At 35.5% G+C, this 21,576-nt stretch overlaps 1 protein-coding gene and 1 pseudogene across 5 annotated transcripts in view; one reads left to right on the forward strand and one right to left on the reverse strand.

Moving 5' to 3' along the window:
* Positions 1–1,163: 1,163 nt before the first annotated feature.
* LOC307156496 (uncharacterized protein) lies at positions 1,164–21,354 on the reverse strand. Of its 4 annotated transcripts, none has more exons than XM_079867899.1 (12): positions 21,172–21,354; positions 17,259–17,473; positions 17,047–17,136; positions 11,532–11,625; positions 8,539–8,644; positions 6,233–6,359; positions 5,993–6,124; positions 5,864–5,894; positions 2,604–2,636; positions 2,439–2,474; positions 2,268–2,352; positions 1,164–1,773 (listed from the first exon to the last, which is right to left on the reverse strand). In XM_079867899.1, the coding sequence occupies exons 4-12, from the start codon at positions 11,602–11,604 to the stop codon at positions 1,719–1,721; spliced, it is 678 nt and encodes a 225-aa protein (XP_079724025.1). In that variant the 5' UTR covers positions 11,605–11,625; positions 17,047–17,136; positions 17,259–17,473; positions 21,172–21,354; the 3' UTR covers positions 1,164–1,718. The 4 variants fall into 4 exon arrangements, with proteins under 4 accessions (XP_079724025.1, XP_079724026.1, XP_079724024.1 ...); XM_079867898.1 differs by having other exon boundaries at positions 1,170–1,773; positions 11,526–11,625; XM_079867900.1 differs by lacking the exon at positions 8,539–8,644.
* Positions 21,345–21,576, forward strand: part of LOC307156050 (GTPase IMAP family member 8-like) — a 30,198-nt pseudogene continuing 29,966 nt past the window's right edge. The window contains exon 1 of the transcript XR_013824032.1: positions 21,345–21,509. The product of XR_013824032.1 is annotated as a GTPase IMAP family member 8-like (transcript). The remainder of the gene's footprint in view (positions 21,510–21,576) is intronic.

Here is a 21,576-nt window from a genome sequence, read left to right on the forward strand (position 1 = left end):
TTCTTCTTTTAGGACAGGTCTTACTAACCTTTTGTTTTTAGCCTGCATTATGTCATGATATATATTGAGTAATCAACTGACTGTTAACCATTTACAATGTTTTTTTGATGATTTAGTTTATGCCAGTAACAGAGGGTAAAGAAGGGAGGGGCTTGCTTTACAAATTGAACCAATCATATTGATAGAAGGTGACGTCATGTTAGTGATTTTAGTCACGCTGAGTTTATTTTGATGTGTCTGTATTTTGTCTTATAAAACCTGATGTATTCTTTTTCTTGAGAGAGATTCTCTGAGAATTGCTCAATACTCTCCCGGCCGTAAATAAAGAACTCAAAGGACATTTGCTGAAGTCTGTCTGTCATTTTCTGCTGCACAGCAGGTGAGTTAGATTAAAGAGCTAGACTACGTTAGGGAATGTCGATTGGAGACAACCCAGATAGACGTATAGGATAGAAAGGGAATGTCGATTGGAGATGTAACCCTCTTTCTCTCTCTCCGCACGCTCACTGGACTGTCGATTGAAGACAACCCAGATAGTTAGGAAAAATCTACGACACACCACATAACTAACTGCTTAGAAATCCATTTTTGTTTTAACTATAGGCACTTTTTATTTACCTCGTAACTTACCTTTATACATCAGAGAGCATCGTCAGTGCCAAGAATACATTCCTGCGTCGTGTCGTCTGCAGGCACTTGCAATGCTGTTGTATGAGAGATATAGATAGATATATAGATACATATTTATATACATTGATAGATGGATAAATAAAAACGGAGGCTCCACAGAAGAGATGCCGTACATCTGTGGTGTGGGAGCATTTCCATTTGGAAACCCCAAATAAAGTGAGATGTATGAACTGTGATCGGCAGCAATACATCAACAACAATACATCTTCCATGATGCGCCATTTGAGGAGCACTCACTCATCCTGCCCTGTACCTCGGCCTGCGACTGACACTGCTGGACCATCTAAGCAAGGTATGCATTGTCTGAAATATAATTATTTGTATGTCCTTGCTAAAAAAATATCTTGGCATGCCAGCAACAGGATTTTTTCAAAGGCTGGAGAAATTATCTGTAAAAAAAAAGTAGGCTAAGTCCTTCCACAGCAGAGAAATTAATATTTTTTTCAAAAAAATCTATAAAAAAGTGAGACATTGTGGCTTGATTTCTTTTATTAATATTCCTTTTTCATGACAAAAATAACATTATGCACAGTGAGGAGCCTTCAGGTTACAAGCTTCACATATTAGAAAAATACAAAAAAAAAAAAAAAAAAAAAGTAATGGCTCCTTGTCAAGGTTGTTTCAGATCAACACCTGCAAGTGGCCACTAGGTGTCACTGTTGAGACGGGTGTCGGATTGTTTCGAAGGCTCCACACAGTATGCACATTTCAATAAAATAATGTAAAAAACTTCAACTGTTTAATTGTTTCACGAAGCCTCGATCTGCCCACCACTAGTATAATCCAAAAACGAAACAGCATGTGAGGCACATATAGCGTACACGTACACAACACAATCACCAACCATGACAAGGACATGTAGGGAACTTAAATACACCGATGATAAAGAGAGAACAGCTGAAGACCATGATGATAATGATGGCGGGTAATAGTAGAGGAGGTGCAGGTGTGGGCCAAGGAGGATCATGGGAACTGTAGTGCAGACGATGACAGTCACAGTTGTGTGCAGAAGGCAGATCTGCCGGCGCTCACCGATTCAAGCTGATCTCCCCATTCAATCCTGATCTCCATTCCATCAGCTTTCTAGAATTACACAGGGCAATAAACTGAGTTTAAACTGCACATTTAGAGCGTTTATAACGCAGTCTTCTAATGATATATGACTATCTACTCCAACTCATTGTTGAAATATAAACATTTAAACGGTCATAGTCAAATGTAGTCAAAAAACAAACATTCATTATAAAACGGATTGTTCCAGTTCTTGATTGTTTGAGGAGCATTCGAAGCCATTGTAAATTACTCCACAAACACACACCAGTGACCGCATTACACTAGTGTTTGATGTCATTGACTGCTACAGAGGTCAAATCATAAATTATATTTTCGCCTCTTTGTTTCTTACTCCAAAATCTATACAAATATATATGAATTCATACTCTAGAAAGCTGTTCTACAGAATCATATATAATCTGATTAAATGAATGTAACTGTGATTGACGATGACCTGAGCTCTTGTGAACTAGTGTCAGATATAAAGACTGAAGTACGACGTTATAAGATCAGTCTGGACTTACCTGAAGATCCTTTTACGCAGTATAAAACAGATGAAGAAGATGATGAAGATGAAGATGAAGAGAGCAAACAGCCACCACAACTGATCTATACAAGTGATCAAATATCAGATCAGCTGATCTATAATGATGAATCAATATTAGAGTTTATGTTTAAAGCTCTTGATGTTTTACCTGAGTTCTGGAGAGACGGAGTCACTTCATTCACATCTTTAAAACACAACGATCACAAATATCAGAGAATATGACATTAAACATTCACACTGGACTGAGTCTGAATCCGATCTGAGTCAGTGTTTTATTAGTGAATTAGACACACGTTTATCAGCTGAAACTCACCTGAGTTTGGAGTCGCTGCAGTTTCATTCCTCACTGAAAAACACATTCACAATCATCATGATTCACTTACAGAAGATTCAGTTCAACACAGAGTTTAGTCTGATTCAGGACACACTGATCTCAGGGATTTACAGATATGAACATTTTGGCCCATACCCATAACCAATAGTTCTTTATATTTGAAAGCCGAATAACTGATATATTGCCTGATAAATCAAAATCTATATTTTTGAGAGCCTGATTACAAACAAAAGTCTCACCATTAAAAGCCGAGCACACAATTATATATCGACCGATACTGATAACATTAAAAATGTACATATATCGCCCGATAACATTCAAAAATGAACATATAGCGGCCGATACCGATAACATTCAAAAATGAACATATAGCGGCCGATACCGATAACATTAAAAATGAACATATATTGGCCGATACCGATAACATTAAAAATGGACATATATCAGCTGATACCGATAACATTAAAAATGGACATATATCAGCCGATACCGATAACATTAAAAATGGACATATAGCGGCCGATACCGATAACATTAAAAAATGGACATATAGCGGCCGATACCGATAACATTAAAAATGAATATATATTGGCCGATAACATTAAAAATGGACATATATCGGCCGATACCGATAACATTAAAAATGGACATATAGCGGCCGATACCGATAAATTCAAAAATGAACATATAGCGGCCGATACCGATAACATTAAAAAATGAACATATATCGGCTGATAACATTAAAAATGAACATATATTGGCCGATACCGATAACATTAAAAATGGACATATAGCGGCCGATACCGATAACATTAAAAATGGACATATAGCGGCCGATACCGATAACATTAAAAAATGGACATATAGCGGCCGATACCGATAACATTAAAAATGAATATATATTGGCCGATAACATTAAAAATGGACATATATCGGCCGATACCGATAACATTAAAAATGGACATATAGCGGCCGATACCGATAAATTTAAAAATGGACATATAGCGGCCGATACCGATAAATTAAAAAATGGACATATATCAGCCGATACCGATAACATTAAAAATGGACATATAGCGGCCGATACCGATAACATTAAAAATGGACATATAGCGGCCGATACCGATAACATTAAAAAATGGACATATAGCGGCCGATACCGATAACATTAAAAATGAATATATATTGGCCGATAACATTAAAAATGGACATATATCGGCCGATACCGATAACATTAAAAATGGACATATAGCGGCCGATACCGATAAATTTAAAAATGGACATATAGCGGCCGATACCGATAAATTAAAAAATGGACATATATCAGCCGATACCGATAACATTAAAAAATGAACATATATCGGCTGATAACATTAAAAATGGACATATATCGGCCGATCCCGATAACATTAAAAATGAATATATATTGGCCGATAACATTAAAAATGGACATATAGCGGCCGATACCGATAAATTTAAAAATGGACATATAGCGGCCGATACCGATAAATAAAAAAATGGACATATATCAGCCGATACCGATAAATTTAAAAATGGACATATATCGGCCGATCCCGATAACATTAAAAATGAATATATATTGGCCGATAACATTAAAAATGGACATATAGCGGCCGATACCGATAAATTTAAAAATGGACATATAGCGGCCGATAACATTAAAAAATGGACATATATCGACCGATACCGATAACATTAAAAATGAATATATATTGGCCGATAACATTAAAAATGGACATATAGCGGCCGATAACATAAAAAAATGAAAATATATTGGCCGATACCGATAACATTAAAAAATGAACATATATCGGCCGATAACATTAAAAAATGGACATATATCAGCTGATAAAGATAACATTAAAAATGAACATATATCGGCCGATAACATTAAAAATGGACATATATCAGCTGATACCGATAACATTAAAAATGAACATATATCAGCTGATACCGATAACATTAAAAATTAGTGGTGGGCATAGATTAATTATTTTAATCTAGATTAATCTCACTGTAATCTTGGAATTAATCTAGATTAAAATGGCTCATTTGAATTCTGCCAAAGGCATTCAGAATATATGTGTGCTACCCAAATAATGACTAAAGGGCACGTGTTTCTTAAATACAAAGTGACATTTAAAATAACTTGTGAAGAAACGCCAGAGATTTTTTATTTTATTTATTAAAACTAACATAATAAAGTACGTTTTTTTTATTTTTTTTATTTTTTACTTTGAGCAATGATGGAGCTATAATAGACTCTTCTTATGAGCATATAAAACAAAACAGCTCCTTGGAAAAAATGAAATGTAATATTGTAGTAGTTATAAACAAAGGTCTATTTTTAGTTCAGATTAACATTTGAGGGCAGCAATTGTATTCATAATGTCAAAATAAAACCAGCGTAATGTTACTTGAAGGCATTATAGCCTACTATTCCTGCCAAACTTCCATGGTTGCAGTTAGTGTTACTACAATAAATCCATGGTGAATGTTGCTGATCTGTGGACTCTGGATAGTTCATTCATGGCACAGTGTTTCTTCCTGGTTTCCACGCGCTGTTTGATCCGTTAATAACGGAGAAATGTGAATGTTTCTCACTAGATCTCGCAGCAATGTTATTACTTCTGTGGTGAATTCAAATGATTTATTTACTGGATCTCTTAGCGCTGTGTAACAGTGTCGCATGATCACGATGGGCTCGCGCTGCTTTGGTTCAAACTGATAAACAACGGTCCCTCAACCACACAATAACGAGTAGCTCAGTTTCGTTCCGCTTGCATTACGTTTGCTATTTGATGTCGGACAATTGTCTCTTACATTATGAGCGCGCTTGCCCCGCACAACCTACATTTGAAATTATGAAATTTTGGTCGGCAGGAAAAATGGTCCAACGTACCGTACCGAACACCGAACCGAATCCGCGCTAAAATATCAAGGTGAAAGTCATCATAGCTTGTGTAGTATAGACCCAGCTCCCAACCCAACTTTGAGAATAGATTAATGGCGATATTTTTTTTTATAAGATAAGAGTCTCACGTTAACGCAGCACGTTAACGCCGATAACGGCCCACCACTATTAAAAATGGACATATATCGGCCGATACCGATAACATTATAAATGGACATATATCGGCCGATCCCGATAACATTAAATATTAACATATATATTGCGCATCCCTGATTGATGTGTTTAACTGAAGTGTCTCTCTCACCTCTGAACATGGTCTGAAGACTGTGATGAGACTGTGATGAAAGAAAGAAGCATTAGAGAATCATGTTAATGAAAGAGTAAATATGAAAACAGAGGAATGATGTCATTGATGTGTTGAGAGTTGATTTACTCCTGGAGCGTCACAGAGGATCTCATGAAGGACATTCACACAGCGAGACGTGACGAGACGATCAGATAAAACTGAAATAGCAGGATCACTCAGTGTTTCAGGAGCTGATGGATCTGCTATCAGACGCCCGTCCTGAACACACACAAGAGGATCAGATCATGAGTGTGTGTGTGTGATAGTCACCTCTGAGAGCCAGCTCTGCTCACAGTCAGTGTGTGTGTGTGTGTGTGTAATAGTCACCTCTGAATGCCAGCTCTGCTCACAGACTCCGCTGAGTGTGTGATTCAGTAAATCAGGGGGAAGTTTGTACACAACCCTCTCCATCTCTCCACAGGACACACTGATGTTGTTCATGTTGCAGAGGAAGCTGTTATATAAATCACAGATCAAATTATTGCATATTATATTGCATGACAAGTGTTTTTATAACAGCAAACATGTAAAACAGATGTATTGCAATGTACAGTATGTCATGTATTACACCTCTGTAGATGCTATCTTCAGTCTAAAAAATGTATTCAATCAAGTAACCAAGACTTGGAGCTTGTAGGTTGTTAGAGATTGAATTCAAATCAAATATTAACATCACTGCCCTAACTATTTCTGAATAGGATGTCTACTTCAGAAATATTTGGAATAGTATGAAAATATAAGGTTCAGATCAACATATGGAAATCAAAGAGTCATCGGTGGAGTCTGGATGTCATCTAGTGGAAAAGTGTGGTACTGCGCACAATAAAATCTTTCCTAAAGCTCATTTATTGAGACATCAACCTAAAATCTGTCCCAGAACTTGTCCAGATATTTAGCATTGATTTTGTTGAAGTTTTAGGGTTGAAAATGGCTTATATATATATATATATATATATATATATATATATATATATATATATATAAACAACAATATGTAATTTATATATTTAAAATGTACATAAACTTAAACTTTATAACTTTTTAAACTTTACTTTTACAACTTTGTTTTACTTCTTTAATAATCTGAGAAGTGTACCCTTTTACCCTGTTAGTTCGCAGTACATTAAGTAATGTTAACAAATACAACTTTTGATTTTAATAATTAGTGAACGTTGAAATTAACATTGTGCTGCATTTGATACTATTCAGTGTTGTATAAAGTACTAGAAAGCAATACTTGAGTAAAAGTACAAGTAACATACTAGAAAAAGACGTTGGTAGAAGTGAAAGTTACCTTTTAGAATATTACTTAAGTAAAAGTCTTAAAGTATCTGATATATACTGTACTTAAGTATCAAAAGTAATTTTCTGATATTTAATGTACTTAAGTAATTGAAGTAGAAGTAAAAAATTTTTTTTTAAAGCAAACGTTAGAACTTTGATTGTGAACTTTATTGTGACTTTATTGTGAGGTGGGTGGCGAAGTTGTTGGGATGTAGAAAAAATAATCTTGCGTCACAATATGCAATATTGACTAATTTGGATAAATATTAGGTACACAAGTTAGGCATTAATTTTTCTCAAGAAAAAGAATCTCACCTAATGCTGTAAACGCACAAAGAGCCCTATCAGATATAAATATAATGCGTTTTTTATCATAATAACAACTTTATTTAATGATATAAGTAAAAATATAATAAATATGTAATATAGTACACATATTTAGCTAAATACTCTCTATATAGCTCTTTTTTTCTAACCAACTAACGTGCTATAGTCTATGTTATGGTCATCAAGGCTTTCCTGAGGTAAATGTTATGTGACATCCCAGCAAACACAGAACGTTTGGGGTGGGTGGGGTATCCACCTCCCTTCAATTTTTTTTTTTTTTTTTTTTTTTTTTTTTTAGGAAGGAAAGGAAAGGAAGGAAAAGGAAAGGGGGAAGAAAGAAAAGAAAAGAAAACAATACAGATTCATCACCCAGGTGGATAAAATAGAGTAGGTAGCGGAAATGCTCATATGGAGTGAACGGCCAGACAACTAAAAGAAGAAGAAGAAGAAGAAGAAGAAGAAGAAGAAGAAGAAGAAGAAGAAGACTTGACTTGACTCGAGTCGCCCCCTGTCGTTTCAGAGAATATTACAACGGCGAGCGCGTCGAGTAAATGCCTCGACCGTTTGGGAAGGTGCGCGCGCACTTAAAGCCAGGCGAACGTATATGGCTTGACACTCACTGGACACTGCACTTGTTCGCAGTCACACAAGTCCATGTGCTTTAAAGCCTTGCCGGTAAAACATTTTATTCTCTTGCTATTTTTTCAGTATCTTCTGATCACAGTAATAACCTGTCAAACAGAGCCAGATTACTGGATTTTATCTTCTGCATCTGATTGTGCTAATACTGTCAAATACACTGGTGTGCAGCAGCCGCTGAATCTGTGTCTACGAGACATGATAACCCGGAGACAGAAGCAGAGATGTTATTATTGTTGGATGTAAATCATAATTCAGTAATTATTTTACTAAGCTAGCTAGAAAAAGCAGGTCATGTAGCAACAAAAATAAGTAACTCTGAAAGTTTTGGAATACAGGAATAGGGCAAGCTACATTTCTCTTTGAAAAACTGTGCGACATACTGTCGACCTCGGCGTTCTCTGTCTTCTCTTTCCTTCGTTTCTTTCCGTTTTTGATGCCCTGACTTTTGATGTGGCATGACTGCGTGTGTCACTGCCTGCGCTGCATCTGCAATAAGCAAGAGATCGACGCTAGCAGGTGGAATGAACCATTGTGAGGGGGAGGGGTGTGACTGAAACAGTAAATTCATTATTTGTTTTGTTAAATATTAAATCTATGGTCAAAACGAACAAAATACACATTTAGTGCACCAGGGGCCCTAGCACATTTAATGTATGTATAAAAAAGAGAAAATAAATAAGAAAAGAAAAAGGGGTCTGCTCTTCTGGGCCCTTAGAATCGACCTTCCACCCCTTTACGGCGCCCTTGTGAATCAGACCGATGATGGATATACGATTAAAACTGTTTATTAGATATTTAATTTCAGACTCTTTTTTTGACAGCTTTGCGCTGCAAAGTGAAAGGCATCCAAGTATTTTTAAAAAACCCGCGGGAAACGAGGAAATGCATTGCATTTTTAATTGAATGCATTCATATAAAAAACAACAGCATTTGAGTTCAAACTCGAGCATCAGAAACAACGATCGCTGATTTACTTCAGAGTCGAGTAAGTTACATGTTCAAAAGATCGCACATGTTGTTCATAGTAAACATGTTACACTTCAGCTTCCCTTTTTCTTCTGCAAGAATAGCTACCTAATCTTTTCGGGCAATATGATATATGAACCTGCCAATCAGGAAAAACGGTTCACGGTCAAACTGCATTTACACATGTAATATAGCCTATCTGTGCAACACATTTCTTACCTTTAGCGGCTCGTTTGCAGAATGAATGAACGCTATCATGCGTTTCATCAAGGAAGAGGGAGGAGGAAGAAGCCTTGAGTCTATTACACGTGCTGAAGAAGGTGTGTTAGTATGTGTGTTGCTGTACAGCGGGAATATGTAGCAAATCAAACGTTAGGGGAGACCGGGGACAGTTGCAACACTTTTTGCATTTGGCTCTGTTACTCAGAGACGGTTTGGATTAGACAAACCAATTGTTTATACAATAAACTTACATCTGTCTGTTAATAGTCTAAACCATTGAAAGATTATTCTAGAATCTACATTTTTCACAATTTGCATTTGAATGTAAGGAGTCAGATGTTGCAACTGACCCCGTGCCCGGGGACAGTTGCAACACTGTTTGGGGATGGTTGCAACATGTTACAAATACAATATATGTCAGTTTTAGCAAAATGATTATTATCAAAAATGTAAGTTGTAATAATATTACACTGTTATTTATTCATCAGCTTTGATTAATGACAATTATACATTTTTCTAGATGAGTAGGCCTTATATGCAGATGTAAAATATTCAAATTGATATCAAATACAGTAGGCTTTCAGTAAAATAAGAAGTTACTGCTCTGCCTTCATCCCTGATAATGTTAGAGGCTTTTTCCAAAATATAGAGTGGGGCCCCTCTGTCTGAGACTCTCTTTCTCACTCTGGGCATACTGAAAAGAAATATAAATATGTATATTTATAGATAATTAAGCTATTCACTGTGTCCTCCTCTGCAGATAAACACACAGTTGCACCAAAGCATGGCCACAGACATCTGCACATGTGCGCACACACACATAAACTTGATGAACTATATTATTTTTAAGTAAAAACTTGTGTGCAGATGAATGAACAATTATGAATGAACTTTTAAAATGTTAAAAAATACTGCTATGTGGTCTGTTTTTATATTTATGCATTGTATGGGGACAGTTGCAACAGTTGTTGCAACTGTCCCCATACCTGTCAGCCATGAAAAAACCTTATGTGCTAGCTAAACAAGATGGCACTGATACATGTTAACCATATTAGCTTAAAGTTAACATATCACTCATTTAAACCATATAAGTTTGAACTGAATCACAGAAACAGTGACAACATTTGAACAAAAACAAAGATCAAGAAAAAAAATACTTTCATACCTCAAAAACAATTTTTTTTAAATAAATCCTGGAGCAGCTCAAGAATCTCCTTGATTTTTTTCTGCAAGGGAGGGGCAGCCAACTGAGCATGTGCAGTGTGAGTGTCATCACTCTAGCTTCTTTCTGATTGGAGAAAAATGACATGTTGCAACCATCCCCTGTTGCAACTGTCCCCGGTCTCCCCTATTAATGAAACAGGAGATCAGTGGGAATCATTCCTCTAATTTAAGTTTTATTATTTTATTTTACGTTCATAGTTTTCAGTCACGTAACTGGTGCGGATACCAGCGGTGTTATTTTAGCAGTTAATTTAGTTTTATTCATATTTTGATTTTGTAATCAGTAATCAGATGGTTAAATGACTCATTTACACACACACTGTAAGTCTGCGGAGATACATCTACGGGAAATGCACGGGCCATTTCTTACAATACATCTTTAATTTCATCATCGCAATCAAAAGTCATTTTAATGACACATTTGAATTACATGCATTTATCACTAAAATAATAGAACATTTAGTAATTCGCACATTTTCTGCAAATATAATAGATTGATCATGATAGTAGTTTCATTTTGAATATAAAAAAGCAACTGATTCTGTGAATTTGCATTCAGAAATGAGAAGTCGTGCCATATATGACATATAATGAGCAAAAACACTTATTTAAACACACACTTCACACAGGCTCTTGCGGACAAAATCCCAGTGATCTAAACATTTCATAAAATGATATTTACAACAATCTTGTATTATTAAAAATTGAAATGCACATGCCTTGTTTAAAACAAAGTGAAGATAACAGTGTCTGGTGTACGGGGATATTTACTGGCACAAGTCAATCTTCTTTGGAAAAAAAAAACAAGGTTATATAGACATTAGATTGTTTATCACATGCATACTTCATTGTAATAATGTTAAATGTTATGGGGAGGAGGCGGGAACCGGCGAACAGTCAATGACTTATATATAATAAATGAAGAAAACACAAAACGCAAACTGCTGTCACACACATATACCAGAACACACACTGTCCTCTCTCGATCTCCTCTGTCCTGATCCTCCGGGAGAGACACCGCTGATCTCCATCATCAGCAATCACACACTCGAGCCCTAGAAGATATTCATTACAATATATTTAAGGGATATTATGTTTTCATGTTTTATAAAAACATACATGTTTTCAGGCATTTTGGAAATATTTAGGCCATCATACACAAGAAGCAGAGACATGAAGAATAGGCTCACAAAAGAGTTATTTGGGCTACTTTATGCATTACATTATTTTAAAATTATAACTATATATTGTACATTGTATTCGTGTTTGTACTTCAATTTTACTTTGGCACACCTTTCATTCCGAAGAAAATAAACAATGTACGTCTCAAGTTTAATATCTTTATTAGAAAATAATAATTGCCATATGATCATGCACTAAAAAAATTAACCGGATTTATTGAAGTCTAAAATAGGCTTATTTAATATCACTGAATCAACCTAAATGCATAAACAGGCTATAACTATCAGTTAGAAATATAAATTGTGTAGCAGTTAAATCGACATGTTTATCCAGTCTGCTGTTTAATCTACACACTAATTAATATGATTGCAATCTCGTCAGTATTAATGCATAAAATGATCTTCGATATAAACGGCGAACAGCTCGAGCGCGTGATCAGTGTTATTCCTTCTGTCAGCGACGCGTTACAGAGCGCGTGCACGCGGGAGAGGACGACGCTCGAGCTGCTGTCGAGGATAAGTTTATGAATCTGCTTGGAGAGTTGACTGACTCATAAGAAAACACTTTCAGAATCTAAATGAAACTCGATATGAGAATGTTCACACATGAGCACACTCGATATGAGCCTGTTGACCGTCAATATAAGAGATTTAAGGCATGTTAATGATGTAGATTAAAGATAAACCTGTCAATTTAACTGCTACTGATATTTCTACCTGACAATTAGCCTATATTAATGCATTAAATTTGCTATAAAAAAAGCATTATCTTAGAGTTCTCCTCAATACAGAGTTCTCTCCTAAATAACAGTAGAAGCTCTTAATGGATCATGTTGGCCAATCACAGAGCTGGAGTGGCTCAGGAGAATCCGTGTATCATTCGTTCAGCCGTTCTTTTTATTATTTATTTAATATTGAAAGAAGATAATTTAGAACAGCTTGAATATTAGATTTATAATATTAGAATATTAGAATAATAGTCCTCCGCCAAAAAAATCGCAATAAAATGTATTTTTAATTTAGGAATAAATAAAGGAATAACTGAAACCGCACGTACGCAAAAAGCACTTACTTCGTGCGGCCTTATAATCGTGTACAGAAGTTATATTTCATCCTAATAATACGACTATCCACGTTATTCATACGCCCCACCATGAGGCTTTGCGCGAATTATGGGTGTAACTTTCATTAAACTGTAAAACATCAGTGAAAGACTTGCTCGCAATAATAGGCTATATATTTTAAAACCGTGTTCAATGAGATTACATTATTCTACTCAGCCTTCAACCATCGAGCATCAAAGGCATGTAAAAGTGTAAAAGCATCAACAAGGTCTTTCAACAAATAACCCCAAAAGCGTGAATCTTTCCACAGCAAAATCGGAAAGAAAACTATCACTGTGGTAATCTGTATTATATATATGTTATTTTAATAATAATAATAATAATAATAATAATAATAAATATATATATATATATATATATATATATATATATATATATATATATATATATATATATATATAGGCCTATACTTCAGCATTGCGTGATACTATTTAATTATGACTTTATCAACAGAATAAGTTGTCTATTTATCTGTGAAAAAAAACCTGGAAAGAGATGTGAGGATTTGGTGAGAAAAAAAAAAGAGTTTCTTCGTGCATTCCAGTGAATTATTAATGGCATATCGTAAATGAAATCGGGAGAACAGACCACAGATGTGCAGTATATATACATGTTGCCATTTTTCATACTTTAACAGACTGCAAAAATAAAAAATAAAATAATCATGAGGAAAAGAAAGCAGCGACTGAAAAGAGCTCTTGCCGTATATAGCCTATTCTTCTTATAACATATCACGTTAAAATACCATTTGTTACGTTATTCTCATGTTATTCCTAAATAAAGCATGACGGATCAGCTTTATTGGAAATGATTCGTTTCAGTCTTTTTGAATGGAAGTTCCCCAAACCGGAAGTGCCACCCATAATTCAAAACGCAGTAAACTCGTCAGGAATAATGTGGACAGGTGAAAACTGTTTTCTCCAGAGCTGATATATAGAAAGCTGCTTTCAAACAATATGTATTGTAAAAAGCAATATAAAAATAAAGGTGACTTGACTAAAATTATAGTGAAGTATGTTGCATTAATTGTAAGCTATTATCCATATATAGAATTATATAATACATTTATTAATTAATACCTATTCCATCAGTTAAAGAGTAAGAAAGGCTGCGTGACGCGGGGTTTCTCTGAATAACGCAGATATCCGTGTGTGTATAAACCGGGTCTGTGTGTGAACGGTGTGAAAGTGTGTGTTTCAGTGTTGAAATGACTGTGTCTTCAGTGGCGCGCACAGACCTCCTCCGGGGCGGAAGGGCCAAAAAGGGCACTTTTTAAAAAAAACATTACTTTATTATTATTTTTTAAATAAATCACCTGTATTTAAAGCAGTACCGTCTGTCTATTGTGTTTTTATTTGAATGACTTCCGCACAATTATTTGGCATATCTCGCTCGATGGAGAGCAGCAGTCGGTCAGAGAGCCTCTCTTCATTACCAATGAAAAGACGTTGAATGCATAACACATCAAACAAAAATAGGGAAATTATGATAATATTACTAAATACTACTTGGCCTACTTTACCAAACAAAACAGAGAATCAAATAGGTAATTATGAGGAATTCATGTTTAGTTTTGTTCATGTTATATATTTTATGTATGTACACTTCTACACCATTTCTTAAGTAAGGAATTGACTCCAAGCCGCTGAATTATTAGAAAAATAATGCATACCCGAGGTGGTAATGCGGACACTACAGTTACTTACCACACCTCGAAACATCGTTCAGATTATGTATTTCAAGGCGTTTGCCAAGTTTTTGTCATTAAAACGCTCTTATATGTTGGACTAATTTCTTACGCATCAATTCCCATGCCTTCGATGCTAATTACAAAACGTAATTTAAGAGTTAATAGCCTAACGGAGGTTTGAGCCACTGATAGCAGACTAATGCAGTTATTAGTGCAGTTATTAGTGAGACAGAGAGAGGTTGCAATAATGAGACAGAAAAGCATGTGCATCAATATTATTTAATTTATTTATTAATTCATTCGTTTTAATTCATTCGTTAATTTTATTTTTCTATTATTGACAGTAGGCTGTAACGAACGAAACCCCGTGCGGCAGGACTATCTAATTAGCCCATGTATATTCAGTTCAATGTTATATTGATTATAGAGTAGGCTAGTAGGCTACTACTTTATTTATTAAAATTAAACTGCACATTTCCATTGATTGTGAAGTTAGACATCGAAAATGGCAGATCAAGCGCAAGGGGCTGCATGTTAGCAGAGGTAATATATATATAATATAGGCTATAAAATTCAGTCCAGCTCGTAGGGAGAGAACACTTGACACTGAATACTCTGCGCCTGATGCGTGTCGGACAGTGGCAGAAAGCCCTCAGCTGGGTGTTTAAAGCGTCTGCCCCGTCTCTCTCTACTTTGTCCACAGACGTATTTTAGGCCTTAAGCCAGTCGTTAAACACATGGACAGCCCAAGCTGATGTTTTTTGGACCTTTCTTAGGTCATGTTTTTCGCCCTCTAGTCTGTCTAGCTGTTCTTCGCTGATTGTTTGATGTCTTTTGTTGTGGCCTGCTGATTTTGCCCTCTTAATTTGTTTTTTAATCTGGGTTAGGCCTATCCAATACTACCGTCGCCCAGTTGTTAAAATTTACTTCCGGAAAATCAAAATTGTCTGTCATTTTTTTTTTCTTGTTATGAATTGCAGCATATTTTCCGTTATTACAGTTGACTACGCGAAGTGATATGGAGCTGTAATGCGGTCGAGACCTGCCTGGAACTACTTTAGCCGCGCGTTTCCCTGAAAATAATTGCACGCCTTAGAACGTTCGTCAACCAATCAGATTCAAGCATTGAACGGCCCTGTAGAATAATCGTAGTTAATATTAATTTCAGCATTTACTAAACATTATTAAAATCAAAAGTTGTATTTGTTAACATTAGTTAATGCACTGACTGTGACATGAACAAACAATTAAAAGTTGTATTATTAACTAAGATTAACAAATAGGCCTATATTGTAGCCTAACAAATGTTTTGCTCATGATTAGTTAATGTTAATATGAATAATAAACAAATGAACCTTTTTGTAAAGTGTAGCCTATGAAATCAAAGATATACATTTCTTACAATTTAGAGCTGGACATGGACTTTAAATGTCCTTTCACTAGATGTATTTCCCCAAGCTATAACACTTGCTATGGCCTTGGATAAAAACGAATGACATTGTCAGACTCAGAATGCGGCTGAAATTGAGTTAGGCCTATACTTTTATGATTGTTAAGCATAACTCACATGCTGCCGCAACTTTTACAGTAGTGTGATAAGGTGATAGCTGTAACCACTGTAGTATTTACGGTAGTCCTGTGTGGTAGGGTGAATACGGTAGTTTCCGGTCTGATGTCCCCTTTATGAATGAAGCAGCGTTAGTTCAGTGGTCATGGCGGCGCGCACGCTGAATAGACAACGCCAGATAGGCTGCTGAGATTTCATTGAGGTAAATCAAACTTTCATTGATCATGTTTGATATATTTGTGTTTTTAATGCGATATTTTGTACAATAATGAGTATTCAAATATGTTGTGCAGACTGTGAGTATGTGCCTAAATTGCAAAACAGTTGTTGTAAGCTGTAACTGTTGCAAGAGACAACGCCAGATAGGCGGCATTGATTTTCATTCTTGGAGGTAAATTAAACTCTCATCATGCTTGATGTAATTGTTTTTAAATGCATGGCAATCATGTGTATTTAAATATTGTGCAGGTTGTAATGATGATGGTTTGTTCCTGGTTTGGAAAACAGTTGTTGTAAGCTGTACCCAGGTACGTGATGTATGGTTGAAGTGTATGGTTGTTTTAAGTAATGTGCGTTTTTTTGTGAGGAATGTTGTTTTTTTAAATGCTTTGTTTGTGAATGTTATTGCACAAATAATAATGGTGTTTTTCTGGCTCTGTTCCAGGAGCTAGTCTTTGTCACTGTTTTGAATTACTGAAATCAAGTCTATTGATCGTCTGCACTTATTTACTTGTGTATGAACCCTTTTTAACTTATCAACTTGCTACCATTTAAGCCTATTTATGTGATAGTTGTCAATAAAATGAATTGAAATGAAAACTGGTTTGGACATCTTGAAGTGCATTATTGATAGGCTTTACAGTAGCATGGTAGGATAAATCTAAGTAAACTTTTCCATATTAGCTTAATGTTACCTGGTGCCCGTGCAGTGTGAAGACTCGCGGCGAACTGCTGTAGCGCTCCACAGGAAACTCCGCCCACTACCGCTTCACCTCCGCCAAATGCTTCCGCCAAAAAAAAAATACAATTATTTAATCTTTTTTTGTCTTATTATTGTTAGTGGCAATGGTGTATAAGTGTATTGTTATTTATTCGTATATTTATTTTAATAATTATTATTATTTACATTTATCAGAGAGGGGCACAATACATTTTGAGACAAAAGGGGCAGGGGCTTGAAATAAATATATCCTTCCCTCCTCTGTCCCATGACCGTTTCACAGCATTTGCCCCGTCCAGCTGAGCCTCTGTCCAATCCGCCGCTCCGAGGAGTGATCCTTCTCCAACATCATCATCATCATCATCATCATCATCATCGAGCCTCCGTCCTCAGATCGGGCACTGAAACCGCAATCGAAAAACTCACAGTAAGTTATTCTTCAGAGCATCTAGCCTGATATGTTATCGGCTCTGTATTCTAGCCGTTATTTTAGAGCAATTATTCCCTCGGCGGCGCGTCATGCAGTCACACACACACACACACACACATGCAGCCTCGCGCTTATTTCGCTTTCCCTTTTATTCAAAATATTCATAAACTTGCTAACTAGAATGATTTGTATGGTATATTTTGATTGTCAAATATGTGGAAGTGAAGGTGTTCTGTCGTTTAAACACATTTAATTATCATTGATATAACCCGCCACGAGTTTGCGCCGTAATTCAGAGGATCTGTCGGATTTACATCGCGTAAATTCATCAATTTTTCCCGAAATCCATAAAAGTAAGCCCTTTAAACTGGGAGGAAAATAGAGTCAACTTTATTGTTTCACACACAATGTCCATCTGATATGAATAAAACACTTTTTCTAAAACCTCTAGCTGTAGTTTGCCTTAATATTCAACAATATTATTGATCTCCTGCACGGACACCATTGTCTGAAAACCGAGCTGGACGATGACAGCACTATTTTCAATAGCTAAATAGATAATAACTAATGATTTTTACAATGAAAATGAATCAATGCTGAACTTACACAAGCACTGAATGCTAATAATGCCACTATTCTCTTCTAGAGCTGTTGTACAGCCGAAACTGTTGCATTAATGTGCTGTTATCTGCTGCTCTGAAACACTCTGTGTTGTAGAAAGCGCTGTAGAAATAAAGGTGACTTGACTTGTCAGATAGATAGCCAAACACCTTCACTAAGTTTGATGTTTTGTTCTTCCGTCATATTTTAAAATATTTAACAAATATACAAAAAAAAAAATCATCTTTATCATCATTTAACAACATAATTTAACTCCAATACATCATATTTTCGTTGCAAAGTGCGTGGCCTCCTCCTCTCTGCGGCCATCTTGTTATAGGAGACCTCTCCAGCTCTCTCAAACTAGAGTTAGACAATGGAGGAGCTGAGAGTCTTTGACACTGAGGAACCTTTATGAATCACACTTATTCTTAAGTTTAGGAATAAGAGTAAAATTATGTAATTCTTAGAATTTTGACAGACTTAAGACACAAATGTTACTCACATACGGCCCCTGAGCAGCAGTTTTTAAATCTGACCCTGCATAACACTAATGTTGTTGTTAATAATCAACAGATCCACAAATGTAAAAGAAAAAAACAACAACAACTGCTTAGCATTTAGAATATGGAAAATAACTACCTCTTTTTTCTCCTTCATAAAAAAACATGTGTGGTATTATGTAATCAAACCAGGATTGAATGAATGTATAAAAATGGGGTTAAAAATAACTAACCACAAACTGGCAGTTGATTTTGTACCGACAGTTTCCCCTGTAAACACATGTAAGTGGTCACGAACAACATGCTTGTATATCTCTCACTCTCATTTCCTGAAAGTAGATCATCACTTCTCAATACTCACATAATATACTGTTGATTTTTAAACAGGGGTGGATTACATGAGTTCAGTGTTCAAACACATTAGCTTTCTCAAAAAAAAAAAAGAAGAAAAAAAGAAAAAAGAATATATAACATGTAAACAATCATGTTTATGGGCTGTTTAAATACTCGATTCTGATTGGCTGGAAGGTTTAACGCACAGGTAGTTCCAGTCAGTTTGATTACAGTTCAAAATTAATCCGCTACTGGGCATTTCTTCAAACTAGGGGCACTTTGAGGCTTGTGAAGTTGAATAAAAAAAAACTTGTTCAAAAGTCACGTAACACAGTCTCATAAGTTTAAATAATTTGTCTAGTTTTAAGGTCTGTAAGAGGACAAACTTAGATTACAAGAGAAATTGTTAATATTTTACATTTTTTCCGACCTGCAATGAACAAATGTCATTTCCACCACATCTATACAGCTGTTATTTAAAAACAGAATAACTTATGACACTCAAGAATTGTCTAAGATCATTTTTGTAACTAGTTTTATCAGTTTTTCCACGATGTACAATAATTATACATTTGTCAATGAGATAAATTAACTGCCCTAAGGACCAAATGCTGAACTGTACACCTGTCACACTCTGAAATTTAATATTGGTTTGGGCAAGAGCTTATTAGAAAATAAATAACTTGAATTTTTATATTAAGTAGAGCATGATCTCGTAAATTGTGGACACATTTTTAATGTGTGATGAGAACTTTTTAAATGTTTTTAAAAAATGTGTGTGGTGGTGGAAATGACATGGTGGTGGAAATGACAATGAATTAACGTGAATGAATTAACAGTAATATTTAGAGAAATATTTATTTGAAAAACTCTTAAACTCATCACACTCAGTAAACTCAATTCACAAAGTCAATCTACTCTTGCAATCCATATCAATTGTACTTTGTACTCATAAATGTCATTTCCACCATGCTGTCATTTCCACCACAGAGGGCAGTGTGGTGGAAATGACATTTCTGTAGTTTTTTGTGAAAAAATGGAAGATAGCTTCCCTGATTAGCTTTGAATTAATACTTAGCATTTCATGTATGTAAAATACTCTTATTTAACTTAAAATTTTTAACTTTTTAAAAACACCCTTGAAGGTACAGCATGTTTGGAAATGACGCAGAAAAAATATATGAACTGATCAAGCAATATTTACCTGGATTTTTCTTATTTTGTTCTTGATGAAAATTTAAAATTGCCTCCATGTCCAACATGTGCTCTGATGTCTCTGAACATTTCCATAGAAACCACCTAAACAATCTTTCACACACACTTGTTAAAGGGACATTACAGTGTTGTGGTGGAAATGACACCGATACTGTGCGACAGCTATATTTTGTATAAAAAGTAATATTGATGGTGGTCTCACATTAAATACTATAATGTATTTTAATTATTTTACTAGTGCTTAATTTAGGTATATTAATAGTTACCAGATAAGTCATACTTTTAAACTGTATTTTCATTGTTGAAGTTAAAAAGTCTGGGTGTGCGACAAGGAGAAAACAGTGATTTTGACACCTATTAGGAGGTTGAAAAGTATGAAAAAATCATAATAGAAATGTAGTAAAAAGTTTTTAAGGAGGTTTTATTGTTAGTTTGAAAAAGAAAGAGGATTTTGTCCAAAATTGTATGTATTTTTAAAAATATGACCTGTATAATTGCATATTATCCACAACAGTCCTGCAGGAACTTTGAATATTATATTTTAAAATCCTGCAGGGATGTAATTCCTGCATGTTTTCCTTCATAAAATTCCTGCAGGTATTCCTTCAGGAAAATGATATGAAAATCCTGTAGGAAATCTGCATATTTTTGTAAGGGATACCCGAAGGCGCATTTTAATTACAGTACATAAGAAAATACAGACTTATGAACTAAGAGACGTTGACTATAAAAGATTACAAGCCAATCGCCAGGACCACAACATTGCAGTTGTTTGTGTTACTGTTAGACACATGTAGCTGCTAATATGCTAACGGCAAGAGCTCATAAAGACCCATTAGCTTTGTGGTTTTACTGTCGTTTAAATGACAAAAATGCACCATAACATGTCCGCGCGGGTTAATAGTTAATCGGCTTCTAACTCAGTGGCTGTAAGTGGGTTAGGAATAGGATTTCAAGTGATTTTGAAAAAATGGACAAAAAAAAAACAAACAAAAAAACAGAGAATCACATACCCCACCTTTAAATTACATCCAGTTTATTAGCAACACTGTGCATGAGCGTGAATCAATCCCGCGATATCCATCTTTGATCTCGCTGGTGTCAGATCCACTGCGAGAAGAGAGATCTGTCCGGCTTGCCTGCGCTTTTCTCACTCCTCCTCTCACTGCAGCCGCCTACTCTCGACTACACTTCAGGCGAGGCAAGGCACATCTCAAACAGGCCTCATGTCTCATATGACGCAGTAGGCTACCGCAGAAGAAGGAGAAGCTACACAACCAGTTATTAATGCTAATGAATTTTCTCTAATTTTCCTAATTGAGATTTAGACAGACTTGAACATCAGCTCGACTCCTGGTGAGTTTGCATTTCCTGGAACGTGTTTTATGCAGATGTGTTGATTTATTGATAATATAAGTAATTT

This window comes from Squalius cephalus, assembly GCF_949319135.1.
Source record: "Squalius cephalus genome assembly, chromosome: 1".
Taxonomy (NCBI): domain Eukaryota; kingdom Metazoa; phylum Chordata; class Actinopteri; order Cypriniformes; family Leuciscidae; genus Squalius; species Squalius cephalus.